The sequence below is a fragment of the Furipterus horrens genome, unplaced genomic scaffold (assembly GCF_987537825.1).
Source record: "Furipterus horrens unplaced genomic scaffold, mFurHor1.1.pri manual_scaffold_9, whole genome shotgun sequence".
NCBI lineage: Eukaryota > Metazoa > Chordata > Mammalia > Chiroptera > Furipteridae > Furipterus > Furipterus horrens.
This window is the reverse complement of record NW_028327179.1, coordinates 80,459,644-80,470,162: the sequence shown is the minus strand read 5'-3', so window position 1 is coordinate 80,470,162 and position 10,519 is coordinate 80,459,644. Positions and strand designations below refer to the sequence as shown.

The 10,519-nt window shown below is 51.1% G+C and overlaps 1 protein-coding gene across 1 annotated transcript in view; it reads left to right on the top strand.

Annotated features, from left to right (window-relative positions):
- Nucleotides 1-1,298: 1,298 nt before the first annotated feature.
- The window catches only part of LOC150002027 (palmitoyltransferase ZDHHC11-like), a 426,431-nt gene continuing 417,210 nt past the window's right edge, over nucleotides 1,299-10,519 (top strand). Inside the window, exons 1-3 of the mRNA XM_090287759.1 lie at nucleotides 1,299-1,315; nucleotides 1,843-1,944; nucleotides 3,182-3,276. Coding sequence (XP_090143885.1) covers nucleotides 1,299-1,315; nucleotides 1,843-1,944; nucleotides 3,182-3,276 — 214 coding nt within the window. The remainder of the gene's footprint in view (nucleotides 1,316-1,842; nucleotides 1,945-3,181; nucleotides 3,277-10,519) is intronic.

Genomic DNA, 10,519 nt, shown 5'->3' with positions numbered 1-10,519 from the left:
AGGGCCTGGCCTGGCCTGGGACCCTCTGCACTGTCTGTTTGCCAACACCGATTGTTGCAAGGGGACCTTCCAGCCTGTTCTCAGAACAGCTCCTGCAAACACTAAGGACTTGCCAGGCGGCTCCTGATGTGTAATCGAAGGGTGACCAGGAGCCCCCTTCCTTTTCCTGTTTATGATTGCCCCTGAAAGTAATAGCAGGGAACTTGAGGCTGTGGCAGCTACGATGTAGCCTTTCCATTTCAGGGCCTCAGCCCCCCTCAGTGAAGGTCACTGAGTGAGACCAGCCAGGTCATTTTGGGGAAAACGTGACCAAATTTCTCTCAGCAGTCCTTGCTGTGGGTGACCAGCGAGTGGAGGGACTGACTTGGACGTGATCGAGTGCTGAGTACCGGCCAAGGCATTTGGTCAAACAGGCAGACATCTTCATGTCCAAGGGGGCTATGCTCAGTTTAGTCCACTTCATGTGGTTGGGACAATACCCAAAACTCCTAGAATCTTTTCCCCCTGGAAGCCTCACCTGCTGGTTCCAAAAGGACTAGTTCCAGGAGATAGCAAGTCCGTAGCCTTGCAGTTTTGGAAGGGTTTGGGAAATTGGCCACAGGTAACTCTGCAGAGCTTACCTGGCAGGCCCAGGCCAGGTGCCAATTTTAAGTTGAGGGTCTGAGTGTGTGGAACACTGTCTCCTCAGTCCCTGGTAGTGTTCTGGTTTGGGAGCTAAGTATAGACACTGGAGCAAAGGTTTGGGCCACACGGCTCAGTCCCAGCCTCACCTGCTGCCCAGGAGCAGGCCCCTTCTAGCAACCCACCTGTTCATGCACCCATAACGCACCTACACAGCCTCCAGATTGCAGCTTGGTACCCATCTGTGCACCCAGGCCTTTCCCTTCCTGAAGCGCTGGGAGCCACAGCAACAGGTACCAAACTGATGCCTCTTGGGGGACTAGGGCTCCATTGGAAAGCCCCACTAGCAGGCTCTGCCTTGTCCTTCCTGGAGGGAGAATGAGGGGCAAGAGAGGCTGTCCTCGGTACCTGCCACCGGCTGGGCCCACATCTTCAGGACTAACACCAGAGCCAGGACCACTTTTGAGGTAGTGACCAAGTCCAGGGCTGTTATTCCTTGACCCACCCGCCCGAAGGTTACTGGCACAATTTTCTTGTGCTATGTGACGACATACGTCATCTGTGTTTCCACCGATCCCGCAGAAGAGGCAGCAAGGAAAAAAAACATCTCTAAAGAATTGCTCCCCGTGTTTGATAGAAAAAAACACAGTCATGACATCGAAGGACTGTACTGCGCCATGTGTCAAGTGAAAGTGTGAGTGCTGGACGTGGGGCCTGTACCCACTGGGTGGGTTACCAAATTTAACTCTCCAGCCACTTGTGGGGGACACTGTGGTGCTGTTTCCCTAGAAGCAGGGGCTGCTTTCATGCAGCTGACTGCTGATGTGACCCTCAGGCACACAGACCCCCTCCCCCGCCCCCAGCGGATCTAGGAGCAGAAGAGCACTTGTTTTCTTGGGGTGTCTCAGAGGAGTGCCTGTCCCCACCAGATCACAGGCCTGGTGAACTACCTGGGGTGCTTAGGGGCTTTGGGGACATAGTGGGTGGCATGAGAGGGAGGCCCAGTGGCTCAGGGCGGGATCCTAGCTTAGACTCCAGGCCTCAAACCCTGGCTCAGTGTGGCAGGGGTGGCTGAGGGACGGCGCCCCCACCCCAGGGGCACTGGTTCTCTCTGGGGCTGCTGCTGCGTCTTCCTGTCACTCTAGACTGAGGGGGCTCTGAGCCCCTCCTTTATCTGCACAGGTTGCTGACAGGCTGCTTCTCCCAAATTTTTCCTTCCAGGAGCGCAAAAGCCCAACACTGCTTTGCCTGCAAGAAATGCATCGCTGGGTTTGACCATCACTGCGAGTGGATGAACACCTGCATCGGGAGCAGGAATTACTGGTGAATGGCTGGGAGGGGGTGAAAGGGTAGGCAAAGGAGGGTCCTGAAGGGCAGAGGTCTGTGGGCTGGGGGCCTGGTGGGTTAGAGTGGGCACCAAGGGCAACAGTGGGCTGTGTTTCATTGTTCAGCATGGATGCCCTCAGGGTCTCCCTGTCTCCTTGTCTTCCAAAACATGTTTTATGGTGCAGACCTTGGACATGCTGTGAATGTGTCCTCGCAAAGTATATAGCTGGCGACCCTCCTTAGGAATGTACAGGAGCGGCCTCTGTACACATAACACAGACTGGGTTGTTGAGTTTTGACCAGCTGGCCTGGGTCCCCCTGCTCTCTGCCCGCCGGGGCGACCAGGCCCCGAGCACAGAGGATGTGGGCCGGGGTGCGTGCCAGGAGCAAGCAGCCATGGGCAGGAGGGGCTTCCTCTGTGAGGTCAGAGCGCAGGGCCCTGATGCGTACATGAGCCTCCCAAGCATGTGCCGTTGGCAGGCACAGAGCGTGCAGGTTTGCGGGCTGGCCTGCTGGGACTGAGAGCAGCTGGGGAGGCCGCGCACCGGCTGGCTGCCCTCCATGGCACTGCCCTGGCTTTCAAGTCCCTCCCGGGCCCCTGATAGGATCACTGCTGTTCTCACAGGGAATCTGTTCCACCGCAGTGGTCCCCACCTGAGTCCAGGCTGAGCCCCAAAGGCTCCTTTCGCATAATTCCAGAGCTGAAGAGGGGTGAGGTGGGGACCAAGGCTGTCCTGGCAGGAATAAGTGGGAGCAGGGAAAAGCAAACTGGCCGTGGGCAGGGGGCTGGGGACACCGTGGAATCTTGAGCCAAAGTTCTTGGTGGGCCCAGGCAGCTTGGGAGATAACACCCATCTCTGAGTCAGTTTAGCTTTGTGAGCTGGGGGTGGCCCCCTCCTTGCAGCTCCCTTGTGGGGATTCAATGGGATCCTGGTTCCATGCCGTGAGGCGATATAAGACTGCAGGTGTGGTCCTCAGTGGCCATGCACCAGTGATGTCCTCTAGAGCGCTGGGGAAAATGCTCAAAGGACAGAGAGCAGGAGAACCAAGGCCTGAGCTATGCCACGCACCCAGAGCAGCATTCAGGGTACTCAGGGTAGCCCGTGCCTTAGGGATGCTTAGGTACTTGTCCTGGGAGGCCGGGCCCCTTACTTCGTGAGGACGTACAGGCGCCGGTCACTGTGCTCTCAGGGCCACTGTCACCAGCTCTGAGCCATGTCTGCCCTTCCCACAGGTGGTTCTTCAGTCTTCTTCTCTCCACAGTAGCCTGGTTGCTGTGCATGGTGGCAATAGTCTTGGGCTCTTTTATCCACCAACTTGTGAACCCAGGTATGCTCCACACAGACCCCCACTATGGAAGTGCGTGCCGCTGCTTTCTGGTTTGCTTCCCCTCTGGTTTCTCGTGTGTCTTAGCCTCTCCCTCCAGCCTACTTCTCCTGGAATCAGTCTTCACTACTTCACCCACATGAGCCTTCAAGATTTTTCTCACACTTAATTTTTGGAAGCAGTGTGGTCAGGAGCATCACAGAGGACCATATGATAGAAATGTTCGTGGGTGGTGATGACAGCCTTCCAGTGCTACTTGAGAGTGGCTGGGGCAGAATGGACGGGGCCTGGGTGCTGCAGGCTTGTAGGCTTGCAGGACCAGGAGGGTGTTGGGGCTCAGACAGAGGGTCAGTCTATGTGACCTAGACAGAGTCACCCTCTCCCAGCCTCACCTACTGGATCCATAGAGAGTGATCATGATAGCACTGCTGAGAGAAGGGTGTGCAAAGGCATTTAGGTGGCATGGCACACACCTGGGTGAGGAGGAAGGGCTCACCTCTTTGGAGAGATGCTCATGTAGGTAGAGAGGTGCTCACCTTCGTAAGGAGGTGGTCATGTGGGTGAGGAGAAGAAGCTTACCTGGCCAGGAAGCTTGTCACCTCAGTAAAGATGTGGTCTGGGAAAAGAGAAAGGGATCATCTGGGCAGAGAGGTGGTCACTGGAGCAGGCAGGTACTCACCTGGGCAGGGATGTGGTCACTGGGCAGGGAGGTAATCACCTGGGCAGGTAGGTACCCACCTGGGCAGGAAGGTGGTCTGTCAGGCTGGCATTCCCTTCACCCTACCAGCTCTATCCCATGGTGCTTACGTGAAGGGAGGTCCTGCCATAACAACCAGTGCAAATTCTGTATGTCTTTCTTGTCTCCACAGACGTTGGCAGTCAGAACACGTGGCTGTGGTTTCTGCTCTCTTTTCATCCAAAGGCCAAGACCATAGTGTTGGCTATAATTGGGGCGATCGTGCTAGTGTTGGACCTCATCATCCTCCTGCCAATAGGGAGGCTGTTCATTCTGCACCTTTACCTAGGTACGTGCCCCCAAGCCCCTAGTCCACGTTGCCCAGTCTTTGCCCCCTCACGTTTACATGTGTCCTGAGGCAGGCTGCCCCTCAGATGGCCAGAAATGAGCTCCATGCCCAAAGGACAAACCGACATCCTGAGTGGTGGCAGGGCAAGTTCTGTTCCCAGAACTGCAGAAAACATGACAGACATTAAACAGTAGCGGGTTAACATGTTCAGAGGGATAACAAAGACCTATGAAGCAAGATGAGAAGACCATGGAAAGAGAGCAGGGTGATTGAGAAAAGCGCTGATCAGCAATCCTAACAATGAAAACATTCCACACCATGACAAGGTACCACTAGCCAGACTCTCTTCAGGAGACCTGTTAGTTTTTTCATGTCCACACGGCAGGGGCATGTGGCAGGCTCCATCGTATCCTTGAATAGGGAAGGGCATGGCTTCCCTGACACTGTGAAGCCTTTCTTGGGAAATCGGGATGGTTATTGCCTGTAGCCTCTGAGAGAAGGAGCTCGAGTGCGGGGACAACCCCAGCTGAGACAGAGGAGTGCACAGAGACAGTGCCCGAAGCGCTGTTGGCCAAGGCTCTTCCCAACGCTGCGGAGCGCACTGGTGGGGGTGGGTAGAGCAGATGGGGGATGGGGTCAAGGACACATTTTGAAAAGAGCGCCCCTTAGCAGGGTGTGCAGTAGCCTGGAGGTACACACTGGGCAGGCAAGCTACGCCTGGCACCTGCAGCAGCCATTCAGGACACAGGTGATTAGTTTACAGGGACAAGAGAACTGAACATGTACAGGATGGCCACCTGGGGACTTCAGTTTGAGTAGCCAAGAGGGTATTGGTGCCACGCTCATTGCAAGTGGGGCACCCAGGAGAGCTGGGACATTATTTACAGTAAATCGCAGCCACCGAAAAACACACACATTATTACCTCCCAGTGCTGTGAGTCAGGAGTCCAGCAGAGCTGAGCTGGGTCCTTTGGCCATGGATGGTTGGTGAGGCTCTGTCATGGTGCTAGTGGGGCCTCTGGTCGCATCTGCCTGGGTAGGACCCACTCAGGGCTCACCATCAGGTTGCCGGCAGGGTCAGCCCTTGTGAGTTGTTGGCCAGTGGCTTCCATCCGATCCTTGTCCCGTGCCTGTCCCCACATGTCGAGAATCTGGGAACATGGCAGTGACCAAATGAGGCTGAGAGAGAGGGCAGCAGGACGGAAGAAGCCCCTCTGGCCCAATCATGGAAGGGACGGCCCATTGCCTTTTCTGAAAGTCGCTAGGACAAGCCCTACTCCGAAGGACGAGGATGGAGTACACAAGGCAAGGAAGGATGCCCGGCGGTGGGCACTCCTGGGAACACGTGGGAAGCTGTTGGCAGTTGGATGCTCATTTTGAAGTTTCTGACAGGAACATCCTGATGAACCTTCAGAACATAAGTGGGAGTGAATGAAATTGTTGGCGAGGCTGAGAACCCCTAGGGATGTGGGCGACGTGGAGAGTGCCCAGGCAGAGGTGTCAAGAAAAGCCTCGTTCATGGAAAATGGAAGAGGAAGCGTCATGGGCGATATTGAGGAAGAGCAGGATTCTATAAATTACCTCTAGCTGATGTTGGAGGAAAAAACTGGTGGGCCTCCTTTTAATGCAAGCACTTCGCACTCTGGCTTCTAAGGTCCTCACCTGTGAAGTTTCAAGTTCTGTGCTGCGCCTTCCCTACTTTATCATTATGTCAGAGTTAAATGTTTTACGTAAAACATACTCCCAATAAGTGTGAGCTCTGGGAGACACACAGGGCATGCCTACAAGCTGATTTTGATGGTAATTGGGGAAACCCATGCAAAGGGATGAATATTTCCACTGGAATATACACAAGTGCAAGCATATATCCTGCCACAGTGACTCACGTTCAGCGTCAATGCGGAAGAACGCACTGAGAGCCAATGGAGTTAACGGAGAAAGATAAGTCAGGTCCAAACACAACCCAAGCCAAAGCACTTATGAAGACTGCCCAGGGAAGAGGTTGAGGTTCAGCTCCATGGAGCTCCCGGACCTGGGCGAGCATCCCTGCCGCACGGTGGTGCCAGCGTCTCAGCTCAATAAATAGCATGCGGCGCACAGCACTAGTCAGAGGCCCATGTTCACTTCGTGGGCTGTGAGCTAGGCAGTGCGGCCCCTGCGGGAATGGGCGGAACAAGCCTCGGCTGTGTGTGAGCAGCTGCTGGCTGCTGCCCCAGGGCCAGGTGGGCCCTGGAGTAGCCATCCAGCAGCTCCCCAGTATTGTGGATGAGGATCCATCCCCTGACACCCTGAGGTGGAGCCTTGAGGGGCTGAGTCATGGGCACAGTGGATGGTTTGTAACTGCGCTTTGTCTTCTTTCTCCTTTTTAGTGTCAAAAGGGTTGAGCACCTATGAGTACGACACACAGGCCGTGAACAACAGAGGCCAGGTGCCTCACAGAGGAGCACTGTGAGGTCCCTTACAACAAGGAAAACCACAGGTACTGATGCCCCCGTGCTGCCTCCTTCCTGTTATTCAATCCCAAGGTCACCTTGTGGCTAGGACCACTCAGTCAGAGAATTTTGCTTCTGTGTGGGCATGGTCCTCTGTGTGTGTAAATGAACACGGTATGTGTGTGATGCCGTGCATGCCTCTGTCGGTGTGTGAGATGAGCATGCTTGTGTTGCATCATTTCTACACTCAACGCTGCTTGGGGTCATGCCAGCAGGGCTGACTCCCTGAGGTCCGTTGCTTGAGCTGCTCCTCATCAACGCTACAAACACAGGCCCCGCCAAAGGTTCCCCTTAGAAAAATGAAAACAGAAGCCACAGACAGAAATAAAGTAGTTACCAATCTATACTGGTATCCAGAACACATAAAGAAGTTTCTAAACTCAATTGTGAGAAAAATGACCACGTTTTTGACATGGGCAGAAGATTTGAACAGACTGTTCACTGCTGTGGGTGGCTAATGAGCACGTGAAAGGATGACCAATGACCTTGCACGAGGGGGATGCAGATGGACAGCGGGCGGTGCCACTATAGACCAGGAGAGGCTCAAATCAAAAGGGCCAACAGTACCAAGCGTTGGCGAAGCTCTGGGAGATTGGAAGCCTCCCACGTTGCTAGTGGGAAAGTAAAATTACCCCACCTGGAAAGCCCATGAACCAGCAATCCCACTGCCAGTTGTTTGCAGAAGGGAGATGGGAAAACACAGGAGCACAGGGCACCAGAGTTGGGGGGATGCGTGCTGTCCCCACAGTGAGGTCCTTTCCCTGGGCCCAGGAGCCTCTGAGGTACTGTTCAAAATCAGCTACCAATGGACTGGAATTTCGGGTAACACAAGCTCAATGTCAACAACTTCTATTAATCTTTTGTATTTCATTTGTCTTCACAGTAAACAGATCACAGCCCGACGTCATCTGCATGTAGGGCAATTGTAACACTACCAGAGTTCTTTTATTTGGGAATTAGCTCTATTCTCTTCCTAAACTGCCTTGCTTTAAATAGTCTTTCTTACTCTGAGATGAGAAAAATACCTCCATACTTCACATCTTCCTTTGAACAGTGTTTCTTACTCCAAGGTTATACAAATAACCTCCATAGTCCTTGCTGAGTTCAACATTCTTATTTGCTTTCTTTATATTTTTATTTCCAAGTCATCTTGAATTTATTTTCTCATTCACTGAGCTAGGAGCTAAGGTTATAGGGTCGCAACATCACTATTGGCCAGCATGTTGGCCTTCCTTGTAAAATGAAAGGCCACCCCTCCTGACACTCCCAGTTCCTGGTGACACCTGGCTCACTTCTGCCTCCAGACACAGGTGTCTGTCTCAGCTCTCCATGTCCCACAGCAGCACAGTGCTGTTTGGGTGACAGGGCTTTATTCAGCTACCTTGGATATCTGGTAGGCGAGCCCCACCTCTGAAGATTTTTTATTTTATTGTGACAGTTTCTTCACATATTGATTTTTCCTCATCAACGTTAAAATCATTACTGTGCAGTTCCAAGAACCCTGGCGTTCAAACTGAAATTAAGTGCAGACATCACCTCATCTCATTGCACTCTGCTTTATTGACCTTCACAGATACTGCATTTTTCTGTATAAAGTGAAAGAGTGTGGCAAACTTGTGTCCTGAGCAAGTCTCTCAGCACTGTTTTTCCAATAGCATTTGCTCACTTTTTGTCTCTGCATCACATATTGCTCACACACTATTTCAAATGTTTTCATAGTTACTGTATTTGTTATTGTGATCTGTAATCAGTGATCTCTGAGGTAACTACTGTAATTCTTTCAGGGCCACAAACTCTACTCATATAAAACCACACACTTACTTGATAAATGTTGTGTGTGTTCTGACTGTTTCACCGACTGTCCCATGTTTAGCCTCGTTACTTCCCAAGACACAGCAATGTTGAATTTATGCCAATAAATAACCTGACAATGACGTCTAAGTGTTCGAACGAAAGAGAGAGTGACAGGTCTCTTAGCTGAAATCAGAAGCTCGGATTAATTGACCTTAGCAAAAAAGGCATGTCAAAAGCCAAGACAGGCTAAATGCTAGGCCTCCTCCACCAAAAAATTAGCCAAGCTGTGAAGGCAAAGCAGAAGTTCTCGAGGAAAAGGAAAAGTGCTACCCCAGTGAACACACAAATGATAAGAAAGCAAAACAGCCTTATTGCTGATAAGGAGAAAGTTATGATGGCCTGAAGATCAAACTAGCCACAACATTCTCTTAAGCCAAAGCCTAACCCAGAGCAGAGCCCAAATTACCTTCAATGAAGCTTCAGAAGAAAGGCAGAAGCTAGCAGAGTTTGGCTCATCAGGTTTAAGGAAAGAAGCCGTCTCCTTAACATCAAAGTGCACATTGAAGCAGCCAGGAGCTGTAGTAGGTTATCCAGCTAAGACCACTGTTTTATTTGTTTATTATTTTTAAACAATCGTCTTTTTAAATTGCTTTATATTACAGTTGTCCCACTTTTTTCCCCATTGCTTCCCCCAGGCCCGCCCCTTCTCCCACAGTCCATCACCACCTCGTTGTACATGTCCGTGGGTCATTTCTACATGTTCCTCAACTAGACCCTTCCCGTTCTTACCCTCCTTTTCTCCCTCCCCCTTCCCACCTTGTAACTGTTAGTCAGCTCCTCGTTTACTCGGCTCTGGCTCTAGTTTGCTCTCTTGTTTGTGTTGTTCATTAGTCTCCTGTATCAGGTGATATCCCTACGGTATTTGTCTTTCGTTGCCTGGCTTATTTCGCTAAGCATAATCCTCTCTAATCTCTCCCATGTTGTAGCAAATGGTGGGAGTTCTTTCTTTCTGCTGCATAGTATTCCGTTGTGTAAATGTACCACAGATTTCTGATCCATTCACCTACAGATGGGCACTTAGGTGGTTTCCAGCACTTGGCTATTGTAAATAGTGCTGCTATGACCACAGGGGTGCATAGGTTCTTTTGAATTGCTGTATGTTTTCCCATACAGTTGGTTCCCTTTTCGTCTTGCTGATGTTTTCTCTTGCTGAGCAGAAACTCTTTAGTTTGATGTAATCCCATTTGTTTATTCTTTTCTTTATTTCCCTTGCCTTAGGAGATCTATTGGTGAACATATTGCTATGTGGGATATCTAAATTTTTCCTGCCTATGTTTTCCTCTAGGACTTGTACGGTGTCACAGCTTGCATTTAAGTCTTTGATCCATCTTGAGTTGATTCTGGTGTATGGTGTAAGTTGGTGGTCTAGTTTCATTTTTTTGCATGTCCCCGTCCAGTTCTCCCAGCACCAGTTGTTGAAGAGGCTCTTTTCACCCCATCGTATGTTCCTTCCCCCTTTGTCAGATATTAGTTGACCATATAGACCTGGGTTTAATTCTGGGCTCTCTATTCTGATCCATTGATCTATATGTCTGTTCGTACACCAGCACCAGAACTATTCTGATTACCATGGCCTTGTAGTATAGTTTGATATCAAGTATTGTGATTCCTCCTCCTGTATTCTTCTTCCTCAAGATTGCTGTGGCTGTTTGGGGTCTTTAAGATAACCATGGAAGGGGATTATGTTAAACAATAGATTTTTGGTGGAGATCAAATAGGCTCTATATTGGGACTTTTATAGCTAGACAGGAGAAGATCAATGCCTGGCTTCAAAGCTTCCAAGTATAGGCTGAGCCTCTTATTAGGGGCTCATGTAGCCAGTGACTTTAAGTCCAAGCTTTGATCATCTACCATTTGGAAAATCCTCGGGCCCTT